At 37.5% G+C, this 17944-nt stretch overlaps 1 protein-coding gene across 2 annotated transcripts in view; it reads right to left on the bottom strand.

The window, feature by feature from the left end:
• The window catches only part of LOC107587018 (SLIT-ROBO Rho GTPase-activating protein 1-like), an 88839-nt gene extending 79410 nt beyond the window's left edge, over positions 1-9429 (bottom strand). For both annotated transcript variants that reach the window (XM_016274614.1, XM_016274615.1), the window contains exon 1: positions 9238-9429. In XM_016274614.1, coding sequence (XP_016130100.1) covers positions 9238-9380 — 143 coding nt within the window. In that variant the 5' untranslated portion in view covers positions 9381-9429. The remainder of the gene's footprint in view (positions 1-9237) is intronic.
• Positions 9430-17944: the final 8515 nt, after the last annotated feature.

Genomic DNA, 17944 nt, shown 5'->3' with positions numbered 1-17944 from the left:
TGGACTCCGCTTCGTCCACCGTGAAAGCCGATCCGGCGATCCACAGCGCGAAGTTGATGTATTTCCTCAGCGACCAGCACAGATCAGCTCCAGGCATGACGAAGCGAATATCGTCCTCTTTTGGAAGGCTTTCACAGCGAAACACAGTGTCTCCACAGCATGGCGGCGGCGGCAACAATACTACAGCGAGAATAAAAGTTACGCTTTCTTTCTTTGCGTGAACATTTGGGTGGCGTTATGCAAATCTTCCCACATCGTGTTAGAACTAGCCGTTTTAGGTAGGTGTGGTTGACTCTTAACTTTTATAAAGAATATCTCTTTGGATTTGAGACTTTAGTCTTTGTAACTAAAACCAGACGGTTAATTGTGGTTTTAAACTATTCTTTATGGTTTCCAGTAATTTTTCCTTAACAAAATAAATATCTTAATAGAAAAAAATTAATTTCTTAGTTGCAAAAGTGAAAGTGACATGACATGTGGCCAAGTATGGTTACCCATACATAGTGCTCTGCATTTAACCCTTCCAAAGTGCACACACACAGCAGTGAACACACACACACCGTGAACACACACCCGGAGCAGTGGGCAGCCATTTATGCTGCGGCGCCCGGGGAGCAGTTGGGGGTTCAGTGCCTTGTTCAAGGGCACCTCAGTCATGGCATTGAAGGTGGAAGAGAGCGCTGTACATTCACTCCCCCCACCTACAATTCCTGCCGGACCTTTGGGTTACGAGTCCGACTCTCTAACCATTAGGCCACGACTTCCCAATGATGGGAAGTCCCAATATTCCTTATATTACTTATTAGAACGTTCTGCATGTTCTAATAAGTAATATTGTTTCAAATCAAGAAACAGGTTTGTGTTGCCTGATAATATTAATAATCAAAAAAAAATTTTGTCTCTTAGAAATACACATTTGATAGTAGCTTGAGTTAGGATGCAGATGCAGATTTATATTCATTATCAAAGTTAGTAATATATATAAAAATTGTAGCAATCTCATTTATATATGGTGAAATTGAATTATTCTGACTGTTTGAGGTGTTTTTTTTAACCATTGGTCTTCCATAGTAGCATACATTTAGATCATGATAATCACAGTTAAAACCACAAATATAGCACCTCAATACCATGGTAAAAATGTAATATGGTTTTTAGGTATTTGTATGAAAAACAGTAGTCTAAATACATTTAGTATAAACGCTATAGCTTAATCACAAAAAGTACTGTAATTATATTCCATTACTCCTCCTTCAATACATTGAATTAATACATGACTGTCTACATTAATAATATAATAAAATTCTACACGAATACCCACATTTCTGACACAATACCACGGTGCAGTAAGTGTTACAGTAAATCTATGGTAAATGATGGCGATTTGTAGATTAAAAAGCCTTCTGACTGTATCATTACGCACTGTGTTTCTCCTGTTTGTCAGCGCTGTATCATCTGGCTGTAAACAGTTATTTGTGTTCTTCGCTGAATTCAAGAGCTTCATACTAGATCTGACAGCGCTGTTTAGTGTTTGCGTGAGCGAGACTCATCAGCGAGTGAACGCATCTGCTCGAGTGAAGCATGATAGTGAAGAATTAATTAAAACTACTAAATAAAATCAACACAAACTTTCTAAACTTTCTAAACAGATCTATAGATTTTCTAAACAAAACAAAAACTAAAAAAAGACAAAAACAAACAAAAATACTAAAACCTTGGCAAAAATTAAAATGAAAACAGAAAATATAAAAATACAATATAATCCGAAATATATAAACAAAAACTATAATAGCATATCATTGATCCCATTGATTGAGGGAAATGGTGCTTGGCATCTCTGAGGTCAGTGCAAGAAGTCCACTGGAAGCCCAGATTGTTACAGGCTGCTACCATTTACGATACAGCTCCATCACACAGATTCCCTCGAATCGTAGAGTCTATTAGCTCACTGCCATGGTGGGTAAAACAGGAGTGATGATGACTGGAGAGGAAGCTGTCACACTGGGTCATAAGGATCATAAGGCATGATGAGTTAATTTGGAAAGCATGTGACTAATCAGAACTGATAAAAGCAGCCAGTACTGCTGAGTAGAGAACAGAGAGCCAGCTGCACCATTAAAGGCTGCAGTAAATCAGTGCTACTGCTCAGACAAGATTAAATAACAATTGGCCTCCAAGTGACCACCTCTCCCTCCAAAGGACGACACAGCAACCACCTCTCCACTATGCTCTGATGCACAACTCACATCTTTGTGCTCTCAAATCACTGCACAGGGCAGATTATGATCATAAAACTTAAAAATGAGTTGAGAGGAGAAAACAGTCAGTGAAGAAAGCTGATGGAATTCAAGGTAAAGAATTCACAATATGACTAGATCATTTCAAGGGAACGGAAGATTTAAAAATGTAAAATTACTCCAGAGAGTAAAGACAGAATGGGAATGAAGGAAGGTGCATCGAAACCAACTTTAAAGGGGTCCTATTATGCTCTTTTACAAAGTCTTGATTTTGTTTTGGGGGTGTACTAGAACATGCTCTCATGCTTGGTGGTTCAAAAAACGCATTATTTTTCACATAATTTACTTTATTAAAATACCTTTCTCCCCATCCTGGCACAAATGGCTCGATTAGTTCCGGCTTTGATGAAGGTCCGCCTTCCGAAAAACAAAATGTGTTGTGATTGGTTAGCTGTCCCAGTGCGTTGTGATTGGCAAACAGCTTAGACGGTGTTTCAGTACTGCCACGCCCCTTGCTCCGTCTTTCAACAAAAGCTTTTGGCGAATCCGGCACTGTACTCCCTCATGTTGTGGTGCACACACACAGCAGTGAACACACACACACCGTGAACACACACCCGGAGCAGTGGGCAGCCATTTATGCTGCGGCGCCCGGGGAGCAGTTGGGGGTTCAGTGCCTTGTTCAAGGGCACCTCAGTCATGGCATTGAAGGTGGAAGAGAGCGCTGTACATTCACTCCCCCCACCTACAATTCCTGCCGGACCTTTGGGTTACGAGTCCGACTCTCTAACCATTAGGCCACGACTTCCCAATGATGGGAAGTCCCAATATTCCTTATATTACTTATTAGAACGTTCTGCATGTTCTAATAAGTAATATTGTTTCAAATCAAGAAACAGGTTTGTGTTGCCTGATAATATTAATAATCAAAAAAAAATTTTGTCTCTTAGAAATACACATTTGATAGTAGCTTGAGTTAGGATGCAGATGCAGATTTATATTCATTATCAAAGTTAGTAATATATATAAAAATTGTAGCAATCTCATTTATATATGGTGAAATTGAATTATTCTGACTGTTTGAGGTGTTTTTTTTAACCATTGGTCTTCCATAGTAGCATACATTTAGATCATGATAATCACAGTTAAAACCACAAATATAGCACCTCAATACCATGGTAAAAATGTAATATGGTTTTTAGGTATTTGTATGAAAAACAGTAGTCTAAATACATTTAGTATAAACGCTATAGCTTAATCACAAAAAGTACTGTAATTATATTCCATTACTCCTCCTTCAATACATTGAATTAATACATGACTGTCTACATTAATAATATAATAAAATTCTACACGAATACCCACATTTCTGACACAATACCACGGTGCAGTAAGTGTTACAGTAAATCTATGGTAAATGATGGCGATTTGTAGATTAAAAAGCCTTCTGACTGTATCATTACGCACTGTGTTTCTCCTGTTTGTCAGCGCTGTATCATCTGGCTGTAAACAGTTATTTGTGTTCTTCGCTGAATTCAAGAGCTTCATACTAGATCTGACAGCGCTGTTTAGTGTTTGCGTGAGCGAGACTCATCAGCGAGTGAACGCATCTGCTCGAGTGAAGCATGATAGTGAAGAATTAATTAAAACTACTAAATAAAATCAACACAAACTTTCTAAACTTTCTAAACAGATCTATAGATTTTCTAAACAAAACAAAAACTAAAAAAAGACAAAAACAAACAAAAATACTAAAACCTTGGCAAAAATTAAAATGAAAACAGAGAATATAAAAATACAATATAATCCGAAATATATAAACAAAAACTATAATAGCATATCATTGATCCCATTGATTGAGGGAAATGGTGCTTGGCATCTCTGAGGTCAGTGCAAGAAGTCCACTGGAAGCCCAGATTGTTACAGGCTGCTACCAATTACGATACAGCTCCATCACACAGATTCCCTCGAATCGTAGAGTCTATTAGCTCACTGCCATGGTGGGTAAAACAGGAGTGATGATGACTGGAGAGGAAGCTGTCACACTGGGTCATAAGGATCATAAGGCATGATGAGTTAATTTGGAAAGCATGTGACTAATCAGAACTGATAAAAGCAGCCAGTACTGCTGAGTAGAGAACAGAGAGCCAGCTGCACCATTAAAGGCTGCAGTAAATCAGTGCTACTGCTCAGACAAGATTAAATAACAATTGGCCTCCAAGTGACCACCTCTCCCTCCAAAGGACGACACAGCAACCACCTCTCCACTATGCTCCGATGCACAACTCACATCTTTGTGCTCTCAAATCACTGCACAGGGCAGATTATGATCATAAAACTTAAAAATGAGTTGAGAGGAGAAAACAGTCAGTGAAGAAAGCTGATGGAATTCAAGGTAAAGAATTCACAATATGACTAGATCATTTCAAGGGAACGGAAGATTTAAAAATGTAAAATTACTCCAGAGAGTAAAGACAGAATGGGAATGAAGGAAGGTGCATCGAAACCAACTTTAAAGGGGTCCTATTATGCTCTTTTACAAAGTCTTGATTTTGTTTTGGGGGTGTACTAGAACATGCTCTCATGCTTGGTGGTTCAAAAAACGCATTATTTTTCACATAATTTACTTTATTAAAATACCTTTCTCCCCATCCTGGCACAAATGGCTCGATTAGTTCCGGCTTTGATGAAGGTCCGCCTTCCGAAAAACAAAATGTGTTGTGATTGGTTAGCTGTCCCAGTGCGTTGTGATTGGCAAACAGCTTAGACGGTGTTTCAGTACTGCCACGCCCCTTGCTCCGTCTTTCAACAAAAGCTTTTGGCGAATCCGGCACTGTACTCCCTCATGTTGTGGAAGCTGTCCTCAGTAAAATGCGCAGCACACAATAGCAAATTGGGGTTATATAATGCTCAGGGACAGAGTTAAAAAATAAATTGCAACCACTGTTTCCTGACATCATCCGCTTTCGGAAGCCCAAACAAAGACGTTTGGGCACGGAGGTGAAAAAAACAGCGTTTCAGGCGGTCGCACACCAGACGAGAAGCACAGCGTCATGTCACGCCACGTCTTTAAAATTTAAATACATTATTTTCTATGAGTGTAGGCACACCAGCGGCACCATTCGGCATCTGTCCGCGGCACCCAGCTACGTCGGGTTGTACTTGTAAGAATTGTTCTAGACATGCCGAAAAGTTGACGCTACAGCACAGCAGCTCTTCTTCTTCGTTTTCTCTGATGCACTAACTCTGCAGCAGCACTTCTTTGTCGTCGTCTCATCTGATGCACTCACTCAACCAAGCGTTCTAACCACAAACTCGCCCCTCCCCACCCCCCAACCATTCACATTTCTGTAGGCGGGAATTATTTTTAATGATATTCTAAATGAGCTGCTTTGTGATATCACAAAGCCCGGAAACCAACGCTGTAGTCCAAACGAGCCGTTCGTTGTAGTTCTTGAAAAGGCATTTTTTAAAAACAAAATATCTCCCTTTGGAGTGGACTTTGAGATTTGTAACTTTCTAGATCTTTTTTATGCCCAAACATACACACTACACACTGACTAAAATTAAAAAAGTGAAAAAGCATAATAGGACCCCTTTAAAGCAATAGTTCACCTTGACTTGTTTTTTTTCTCTCTCTCATTTCATTCCAAACCCTCATCATGACTCAATTTCTTCTGTGGAACACACAGTAAAAAGATAGAGGAAAGCCATTACAAAACTCTATCTTCAAAGACAGCATCTTTTATTCATGTTCCACATCCCAGGTGTAAGCAAGTCTATATACAGCAACTACACTGGTGGCAATTACCCAAATGAATTACACTTGGTTTTCTAAACAAAATGAACGTGCCTCTAATGTGCTAATATCAAAATAACCAGCAGTGGTATAAACACACTACAAGCGATGCAGTAACTACATCAACACTGTAGCCAGAGGAACTTCATTCGGTGCTGGTGTAAACATCCCGCAGATCGCAAACATTATATTGACAGCTCATCGATTTTGAAGTGCCAGAGCAAACTAGAGTGCTTCACTGGAGAGTTTGGCATCCTACAACAAGGGCATCAAATGAATGCGCATGAAGGTACAATCATGCGGACAACTGAAACCAACCTTACTGGGGCAAAGCATAAATCCTAATGCCTAAGTGCACTGCATTTAATTTTAGGCATGCAACCAAAATGACAAAGGTTCAAACTTATACCCTAAACCAAAGGTTAAACTTATAACTTGTACCCTAAAAAAGGCACCTGAATTCAGTTTCCTAAAGAAGATTTATAATATAATATATAAAAAGGCACTTAAGCTCAGTTTCCTAGAGGAGATGTGTCCTTGTGGAAGGTCTATTTGGCTAAAATGCATCTGCTAAATGATAGATAATAAAAGGAAATCTGCTGTCCAAGGAGTGGCAGCTGGATGATGCATATAATGAAATAATTCCCATCCTGAGTCCAGCAGCCTCCCTGGGCAAACAGTGTGTGATGCCTGTTAGCTCAACAAACACGTGCACTAAACTAAGCACCAGTCGATGTGTCGCCACGACGACAGTGTCATCTGGGAGAAGTTTAACCACACAGCTCACAAAACACTGCCTTGTAAGGATGCACATATGTGGATAGAACCTACTAAAGAACTAGTAATATAATATGAAGTCAATATGAAATCTATAGGGCCGATATAATATGACAATTGGCATGCACTGTAAGAAAAGTCTGTAATAATAGGGCACAATGTACTATGGTATTATGAATGAATTTGAGTATTTTGAATTACGCGTTGCATTGTGTTATATTTTAGGCTTGAAGGAAATGTCTGTATAATTAACATATATTGTTCTGGCAGAAAACTACCAGTACCTGTTCAGTTTTCCTACAGATATTTTTCTTACAGTGTAAATTTTACAATATTTACTAAAAAATATTTATTTATTAAAATATACACTAATGTTCAAAGGTTTTGGGTAGGCAAGATTTTATTTATTGTTTTTTATTAAAAGTCTCTTTCAGTAAAAACTGTAATACTGTGAAACATTTTTACAATGTTAAATAACTTATATTTCAATAAATTTTTTATGTAATTTATTCCTTTGATGGCAAAGCTTAATTTTCAGCATCATTTCTCCAGTCTTCAGTGTCACATGATCCTTCAGAAATCATTCTGATTTGGTGCTCAAGAAGCATTTCTTATTATTATCAATGTTGAAAACAGCTGTGCTACTTAATATTTTTGTGGAAACCATTTTTCAGGATTCTTTGATGAATAAAGAGTTCAAAATAACAGCATTTATTTGAAAAAGAAAGTTTGTAACAATATAAAAGTCCTTACTGTCATGGTTATCATTATTCTCTAAAATGTCTGATTTGTCATCCTGGCACTTTATTTATAGCTAAATTAGATCCTGTGGTCATTTCTGGTTTATCACATTCTTCTACGTAAAATCCTCTACAGAAGTCACAAATCAAATCTTCACTTTATACCAAAAAACAGACTCTAAAATGGAAACTTTCGGTTAGGAGCTAACCAAGTTCAAACATACACTAGCTATGCATTTGTAAAGTGACCACATCTCTCTGGTCTCCAACCTTCAGGCCTGATCCATCACACTTTGCTCTGAGTCACCTGAGATGCTCCCAGTGCCAGTGAGAAGACTGATTCTGTAACTACAATCCCACAGGTAGAGTAAACTGTGTTTCTTGACAAATAGTTGCTTAACCTCTCACTGGTTTTGCAGAATTCTGCTGACCACAATTATCCAGCCAACTTCAGTGAAGGGGTAAAGCACACCCTCTGCTTTGGCTCAGCTGGCCTCATCACGACGCCATCGGTCAGACATCGGGCCAGACCTCTGGACTACGGAATAAAATGGGATACAATCGCAGACCACGGTCTGGACCTCTTTACTGAAGCCCCGTGGTTACAGAAGAGTCCAAGTTTAGCTAAGAGACCTGGTAAAATTACTTAAGATTATGCTTTAGAAATGAGCCTTTCTGTTAATTACAGACATTTCTGCAAACTCGTTCTGATGCTAATTCATCCGACACACAGCTGAGCTAAGCTGGCTTTAGAACTGGCCGCCCAACTAACATCAGCACTTTATCGTTTTTTAATCTCCAAAAGACAAAAACGAGCAATTTGCATCACATCACACTGTAATCTGGACCCTTCTTTACTTCTGCATCTTTGAACTGGCAAGTTTAAGTCCTTGTCTTTCAGAATATGTTAGTGAATTGTGTCAAGTATCTTATTCTGCTCACAAACAGACAGGCCACATAAACCACAAGCTCCACGACCAAGATTCTCCATTGCCTCCAGTTGTGCTCACAGCTGCTGGACTCATTTAGAGACTATTTACAGAAGTGAAAAGCAAACACACTCAATATTTTGAGTTGTACCAGCGGTTTCTGTACGAACATTATATAGATGTAGACTGTCTTTTCCAGCCAGTGACTCTACTGGCATAATGAGACCATGATCACGGTTCGTGCCTGTCTCAATGCACTACACTGGGAATAAATCAGCAGGAAAACATATGTGGCAAGTAATGGTTTAGAAAAAATTACTCATTAAAATGTCATTGTGAGACGTATATATTTTACAAAAAAAGCTGATATGAAATCTTCACACAAGTTTGGAAAATTCCAAACTTAATTTTCAATTCCAACACTTATTTCAAAAATTAAGATTGGATATGAAAAGTGTAGCATAAAATATAAATTCTCTCATTTCTTAATGTAAAATAAAAAAGGATAACTTCATATTTCCCTTTCAACATGATTTCATATGTTGAATAAAAGACAGCATCATTTCAAAATCGTTCATGTGACACACATAGCAATTTAGGAGAAGTCAAAGTGTTCAATCTTACAATCATAAACCTTTAGACAATAATAATGATGGTGTGGGTAAGTGATTAAAGATCTGGGCCAGAGTACAAAAAGTTCTAGATTCAACCCACAAAAGAGTTGCAAGTATTAATCATTCATATAACACACTCACTTATATTGCTGATGGTCCTTGGTACTCCTGGTCTTTGCCATGAAGCGTTCGGCGAGCTTCTCCAGGTTGCGGGAGTACTCCATCTCGATCTCTGACTTCTTGCGGAAGAAGTCCTGGAGGTCCTGAAGGAGCTGGACCCTCATGTCCGTCTGCTGCTCTAGACATTTCTGCTGTTCCACCAGTTGGGCTCGAATCTCTGAACAAAAACAACCAAACATGGACTGAAGACAAATCATCATTTCATTGCACACTTCAATGGTGCTCTGGAAACCTCTTGCAAGCAGCTCAACAAAGGCAGACAAAAATGATAAAAATGGCCAGCAATATATCTTCTATAAATAAAGCATTCATATTTGCCCTGGGCTAGTTTCATTGTGCCATATCAGCAATACTACAGTAATCCAGGCTCCTCAGGTGGAGCAGGTAATACCCTTATGCTGCGTTTCATTACAGCCAGAATGAGGAACGGTCCCAGAAACTAACCTAATGACTCTCTAAAGCCAATGTGTGTACAGCACTTACAGCAATGTAGGCACTCCACTTCATTTAACAAGAATTTTTTTGCCAAAATTACCTCCGGTTTCCTCATGTGATTGCCCCCTTGTCATTAGAAACGGGGCTCATAAAATTTGCAGTGCACTGTGGAGGCTCTGCAGCTCCATACCATAATATACATTCAGACTTCCTCTCTCAGCCCTCAAGTGACCCAACATGTTTAATGTATTTCTCATAATATGGGATATTTGAACTACAGTAACCACTTTAACAAGATACACAATAACGAAATGCTTTAAAAGCACAAATATTTCAATATTATAGTAGTAATATCCCGGACGAGCCCCCAGATAACATCAGTAGCCTGTCTTTATTAAAGAAATGAAATGGCAAGAAAAAGCCTTCGAATGTAAACATGAACTGTTATGAAAGTATTAATAGTTTGACGAAGATGAAGAGAAAAGTTAAGAAATTAGAACATTAGCTAAAAATGTACAAATATATTTGATAGAACTGGTTATGCAAGGCAGAGAAGAACTTATTTTTTTCAGACAAATATTCACTTCTCAGTTATAATAAATAAATAATTAAAAACTTTATACAGATTATACATAATAATGGAAACACTAATGTTATTCCTGTATGTCCAACAATAACTGTCTTGAAATTTTTGCTAAATTGGAGTTTTCATGTTCGTAGTATAGCATGATTTCTCAAAGTTGGTTTTAAAATCTCTCAAATATTGTCAAAAAATAAAATAAATAAAAAACATATAAATTTTACAAATTAACAAATTAATCAAAAATAATATATTTAAAAAAGTAAATAATTGTAACATTTTAAATTTAAAAATGTAACCAAAAATGTAAACAACCAATGCTAGATGTTTTAATGACAGGCTATGAAAATATTCAGAAAAAAATTTAATAAAATAAACAAATAAATAAAATTAATTAATTAATTTAATTTAATTTAATAAAAAAAGTAAAAAGTAGATTAACCTAAATTTAGATTTTTTTTAATGACAGGCTAAAGATACATCCAGAAAAAGAAAAATTGAAGTAAAATATGTCTGGTTTAAGATAAATAGGATTATCTAGCACCAAAAACACCTTTGTTCTGAAATACTTTTCCATAATGACTGCTGAAGTATCAGCATTTTTGTACCCCGACATGTCATATTTTGCACTAATGACCCACTGATTAAGTATCCATTACATAATCTACAGTACACCATTACCTCAAAGACATTCAAAGAGATTCCAAGAACAATATATAATTTTTCTGTGCTCTGCTTTCCTTCGTTGCCAGTATCGAGTGACCCTCTGTAATTACAAAGAGCATTCCTGGCCCAGTGAGGTCATGTGTATGGTAAACATCTGCATGGAGTCAGTGTGCTGAAGCATGTGTGAGACCATGTGTCTGACCAAAGCCCTTTGATCCACTTCAAACAGAGAGATAGATGTGAGCACCTGTGAGCTGTCTGATACTGCACAAACAAGACCTGAAGGTGGAATCCAAGCTAATCAGCCCTCTGCTGTCTGTCTCTACAGTTAGCTTCAACAATTTCAGCGCTCGCAGGTGGGTTACCAAGATAGCTAATGGTTGGGCCGGGATGAGTGTATATCAGAGATTGCATGCTATTCTTTAAAGTGCAGGAAAATATGTGAGCCAACAACAGGCCGTGGGTTCATTTAGAGATAACAGGGACCATTTTTGAACCTTTTATGACCTCCATTGTACGTTAAAAGAAAGAAATGACTACTTATCTAACAAAGACCCCCGAAAAACATACTTTAGTCAGTGTAGTCCACACCAAGGTTATCAACTTCCAAGTTTGCTGACAAAATTAATTTTAAAAAATGTAATGAAAAAATGACCAGGACAATATAAAATATAAACATTTTACAATGCAAACAACTTTTTTTTTTTATCAAAGAAATGAAAAGAATATTTTTTTGCATTAAGGTTATAGGAATTGGGGGTAACTAAATAAGCAACATGACTGTATCTATGCCATCATGTCAGCTTCTATATGCTCATATGCCAATCCTAACAGCATGCTGCACTTTTTCCTCATATAGTCTGTGCCAAAAGCTATGTGGGACATACTGTACCAGAATCCTGTATGCGGATGTTCTCATCAGCGCTACCTGAAATAGCAGCATTTGTCAGGAGACCTGTGTTAATGCACTGGGTTATCCCGAACTGCCATCTGCTTAACAACTTTGGAAGGGGAATACTTTCCAGACTGTCACATTTGCTCAGTTACCTAAGTGATGTGCCAAACAATGTATCTGGGTAGTTGATATGACATGTCAAGCAATGACAGCAGAGTCATGCAGTGTTACATGCTGCTTCACACTGCATCTAAAACTTCTGTAAACCAGGGGCTTTTCCAGCCTTTCATCAGTACTGGGGCACAGGCCTCCATTAAAAAAAGTGTCCCAATATTTTTTAGGTTATAAATATATTTATATAAATTGGCTTTGCAGTACAGAGTCTAGCTGCATCATTGCTGAAAAATTATAAAAAGACATTATGAAGTCTTATGAAGTATCCCATTACTATTTTGATTCGAAAACACTTCCTGATCAGGCCTCTCTCATCTTTTTAAGTGGGAGAACTTGCACAATTGGTGGCTGACTAAATACTTTTTTTCCCCACTCTATATGTAGGTCAGATTTCACCACTAAATCAACAGAAAGAAAGAAATACATACTAAAGTTACAGAAGTAAAAATAAATAAAATGTAATAAAACTAAATTAAAATATATTGTTATATTTTGTGTGGAAAATTGAAGCGAAAAAAAGGTAGTTGATGAAGTGTTTGAGCACAGTCTTGCATGATCCAAATCAAATAAAGAATGTCAGCCAGAATCCTTTCTGTATTTGCAGTACGATACTAACATTTATCATCAGTTCGATATTATGGACTCAGGCAAAATGTCATACAACACTCTTATGGTAAGACAGCACTATACTGATCTTCAGGGGGAGAAAATCAGATATTTCATATCTCCTGTAATTTAGCCTAATGACATCAAAATCTGCTTGACATAATATAACAACTTCCTATAGAGTACAAAAAAGAGCCAAGAGCAATTTAAACACCATTATCTTAAGTCTATCAATGTACACAAATAGTGTGAATGTTAATTAGAATATAACTTCAGACTGAGATCACATATTTATAAGGTCAGAAAATATCTATAAAATATTTATTCATCTATATATTTAAATAAATATATACATTTATTTATTTTTATGTATTAAATTTTTTCTGACATAACTAATTTCTTCTGACACATGAAAATAAGTATGTAAATTAAAGGTGCAATAGGTGATTGTCTTCAGAAAATTTTTTTGTTATGCTGGTTGAAGTTAAGTTAAGTTAAGTGGTCTAAATGTATTTATCTGTATTTATATATTCTGTGGAAGGCGTAGGACCAAGAAATGTTCAACCAATTAAAACACTCGGTCCGAGCGTTTTAATTGGCTTTCCTACCTGCCTGTTAACATATGTATTTGCATACCTCTGCGCACCCTGTTCATGCAGACAGGATACGTCATCAGCGCGTTCACGCATGCTGTGCAGACAGAGCGGGAATGGCAGACAAACATCAACAACCCGATCTTCCTTCCTGGTATTGTAATACTTCTACTATCTGTACTATAAAGTTTTCGCACCGGTGAATGACACATGATGTAGCCCAACGCGGTACCCAATTCCAGTCCTCGCACCCCCCCCCCGCGGCGATTGCAGGGAGGTTGGGACATTCGCTTTCAGTGCTATCAGGCTAAAGTTAGCATTTTCCAAGATCTCCTATTGTGCCTTTAACAACAATAACCCTTACTACAAAATATAGCAAAATCATCCAAATAATTGGCCGCTTTTCATATTATACAATAAGGCTAGGAGATGTGCTGAGGGTCAAAAAAATGTCAAATATTAACAAAGAAAGAGGGAAAGAACAAGAAAGAGAAAGGGGGAGAAAGCAGGACACAACTCTTGTACACAAAGTACAACCTTGGTGAGCGAAGACTGGCCCTTCTTTTAGCAATTCATATCCAGGCCTCCGACTGCCCTCAGGTGAGGGGGAGAGCATCACAAGAAACTCAATACACGCAATTCAGACTACAGTTTCATACTCTCACACATTTTTTTTCTAGAAGAAAGTACCACTATGTTGCAAGATGACACTGTACGCTCCTTGGGCTCACGTTGTTCTTTTGTTTGGAAAATGCCAGCGAGAAGAGTCTGAAAAAGAGGAGCAAGGATAACGTTTCATCTCTTCTCCCTTGCAAAAACTATAGTAACTGTTTGAGGGAGCTGCCAGGACATGCCACAAGGCTCTTGGAAACGTGTGGAACGCCAACAGATCTTCTCCTGTAATTAGATGGGGCTTTTCCCGACACAAACACTCCATCATGTTTACCTCAGATTGTTCTTACCTTCTCGCAACCAGAGATCAAACGAATTGTTCATGTCAAAAACGACAAATGAATCTTCTGAACTTGATCGTTTTATAAAAATGCAGCAGCGACTCCAAATACCCTGCAGTGTGGTGTTTTAAGTGACGACTCTATTCAAGAAACTGCATTCAGTGCTTGGGGGGCCCACTAGAGCTGCCTGATGGGGCCTCACGGACCACACGTGAGGCGGTTCAATCCCACACACAAACACCTGGGCAGCACTAGTTCATTCTAAACACATGTGCATAGTCTTATGTTCTACAACTGTAAGGATCTGAAGGACACACCTGCAGAACTCCATCCCTCATCAGCTGACATATGCGGTTTATCCCATCCATTATTACACTGAACGCCATTGACAAAGACTCCACAGACCATAATCAGTGCCGGACACTTAAACCAAAGGCCCTTTCGCATGATTCTTGAAGAGAAAAATCTAACTATACAGTACATTGCATAGTGGCTGAGCGTTGTAATGCAACTTTCGACTATTTGGTGCTAACGTTTCGAAGCGTAGCCAGACCATTCACATCATTACAACATATCATTAAGCAAGTGTTTGGGGCGCAAAATTAATCCTGTGGGTATCTACACTGTAAAAAAAATATTTTTTTTAAGTTGTAAATGAAAATTATTGGAGTATGTTTAACAAGAAAATCCTCTTTCAGTTTTTATACTTTTTATACTCGTTATTTGGCATTTCTAAATTAAAATTGTTTCTACACAGAAAATTGTTTCTGCTTTTACATTTTGACAAGTATGACAACACTGAAGGCGTAAGCTACAACATATCATGTATATTAAGTATGAATACACCAAAAATCCAATAAATATTGGATTTTCATGTCATTGTTGAAAACCAATAATTGGCCAATATTAAAATTATACACTATTTTGTTTAGTAAAAATAAAACACTAAACTAAAAAATAAATCCTAGACGTGAATTCACAACATTATAATGTGTGACTGACATCACAACATTATAATGTACAGCATGAAAAATGGATATTCAATTTTGAGAGTTGCTAAAAATTACATTTAAGTGTTAGTTAATAAGTGTTTTAAAATCTTATTCAATTATTACTGAACTTTATGTAAGCCTTATATGCAAGGGTAATCTAAATGTAGGAAATTAGCATAAAATAATATCCAATATCAGCCAATATATTTATCCAACACTGACCTACATACAATAAATGTAAAAATAAAATCTCTAATTCTAGCTGATGTACTGTGCAACTCTTTTTTAAGGAAGAACCATAACTTTAAGAGTTACTTAAGTCAAGCTGTGCATTGGCGAACTGAATCTACATCAACTTTCTGCCAGTGGGAGCAAGAGGGTTTTCTCCAAAAAGTCTGTGATCCAAAAAAGAAAAACAGCGTTAAGGGTCACATGGTCAGACCAAGGGGTCTGCTGACAGGTCACAATGGGTTTAGCCTGTCACGCTGCTCTACTGCTCAGTAAACATGGGGTTGTTCCGTCAGAGAACATTAGCAGTCCCCGGCGGGCTCCTGGCCTCCTGTCGGACTGCCCACTGAGAGAAGTCCATAGAAGAGAGCGAGACCACTCAGACTAGAGTGGCTCAGCCCGGCCTGAAAGCCCTGACACCGATACCAGAGGGGGTTTACCACTGACTAGGGATGCAGCGATTAACCGGTTTCGCGATTAACCGCGCTTTAAAACGTCACGGTTAATTAATCGTAAAGGTTCCGCTAAACCGAGTGTTTCTGTTACACGGAACGGAACTGTTGCAGCTTGCGCCAAACGAAAACAAAGTTACACTAGCGGTGCACCAGCTTAAAATGACGTGCTTATCAGAGACACGGAGGCTACTACATGCATTAGATGAACTGTGACAGAGGGACCAAACAGCGAAGCTTTATTTCCACCAGAGAAATGCCTGTCGATAGTGTGGGACCATTTTGGGTACACCATGAATGACCAGGATGTCATTTAAATATTGCTGTAAAAAACTGCTGCTAAAGAGCGAATACATAAGGGATAATGCACGGCTTGCTGTACATTGAACGATTTTAATGCACAACGTGAAGGCAAGAACCACCTGACGTGAAGCTACAGCTCGTTAGCTCAGCATTCTGCCTGCTTCAGATCAGAAAGAGATGAAGTAGTACGGTAAGATCACATTTATTTGAATTAATTAATTATAACATTTAGCTACTTGAATTAATTATTCGAGAGAGAGAGGGGTGACAGTTGCCTGTGTGAATTAGCCTACCTGCGTCTGTGTGTCTCTCCAGTAGGCTATTAATATATTTTATTAATAAAAGTAACGGGGCAGCATTCAGCAAAAGTCATGTGTCCTCCTGAATGTTTGTACACGTGCGCAGCGTGATCTCCGATCTCACAAACCAAAATAATAGACATGATTTTCTCAGGCCACATGTAAAATCATATTAATTATTATAAAGATTATTAAAATGATTAGGCTATGTATGGATGACAGTTGATTACAATATTTCAGTTTATTTCCATCATTAGTAACAGTTTTCCCTGTGGGACAAATAAAGTTAATATTAGTCGTATATTAATAATAGGCTACTTCATTAACTTTGTTATTTACTATCCCTGTAGTATTATTCATAAGAAAAAAAAACAACAATATTTTTTTCACCATTTTTTCAAATTCTCTACCCCAGGTTCAAAAGAAATGTAAAGAATGTACAAACTGAAAACATTAAATACTTTTGTGATCTATTTCCATTTGTTATTTTCAAAAGAGGAATACTGTCATGGATGTTTACAGAGCAGAGGTCACCTTTTTTTAATTCCAATGGGAGAGATAGACTTTTGTTTGTCTTTTTTATTATTATTTTTTGCTGTATTGTTGGTTACTGTGTTATTTCTGTTTCAAAAGCCAGCAATAAATAACACTTTAATATCTAAAGAGTGTTCATGTGATTTTATACATTAGTAATGTTGGGAAATTAATGCATACATAATAATCGTCATAATCGTAAAACCGTGATTATTCCTCAGACAATAATCGTGCCAACAAAATCTATAATCGTTGCATCCCTACCGCTGACGGCCAGGAGGCATTGAGGTCTTAGAATCGGAATCCATGAATGTCACAACATCCTATATCTGCTTGCTTATGGCAAAAATCATAATCATGATTAAGAACTAGGTGATATGACCAAAATCTTTTTGTTGACCAAAAGTTTTTCTTTTTTTAATATAATAGTTATATGTATCAAGTATATTTTGCTATCTAATATTTTATATCATATCATCAAAATTGTAGTTAATGTTGCTAAAAAGAACATTATTTTGTGTATTTGGTGTAATGAAATGTGTTTATGCGGTTTAAGGTTAAAAAACACATTATTTTCCACATACTGTACATTATTGTTTCTCCTCTATGCCCCGCCTTTCTGAAACGCATAGATTTTTACAAAGCTCATCGTTCTGAAAAGCGAGGTGTGCTCTGATTGGCCAGCTATCCAGTGCGTTGTGATTGATCCGAATACCTCAAGCGTGTGACGGAAATGTTACGCCCCTTACCATACTGTGATGGAGCGACGAGACAAAAACATTAAAACCCATTACAAACGAGGCATTTCTTGCATCCAGTGGGGACATAATTACCGATTATAGTGACTTATACTGTCTTTTTACGCGTTGCGTTGCATCATGCCGCATAAACATAAAACCATGTCTGCATTTGTGATCGGAGAAATGACAAACAACAAGCGCTACTCTACACTGCTCAA

Source organism: Sinocyclocheilus grahami, unplaced genomic scaffold, assembly GCF_001515645.1.
Source record: "Sinocyclocheilus grahami isolate Dianchi unplaced genomic scaffold, SAMN03320097.WGS_v1.1 scaffold88.1, whole genome shotgun sequence".
Lineage (NCBI taxonomy): Eukaryota > Metazoa > Chordata > Actinopteri > Cypriniformes > Cyprinidae > Sinocyclocheilus > Sinocyclocheilus grahami.
The sequence above is the reverse complement of the archived record's forward strand: the minus strand, read 5'-3'. Positions and strand labels throughout refer to the sequence as shown.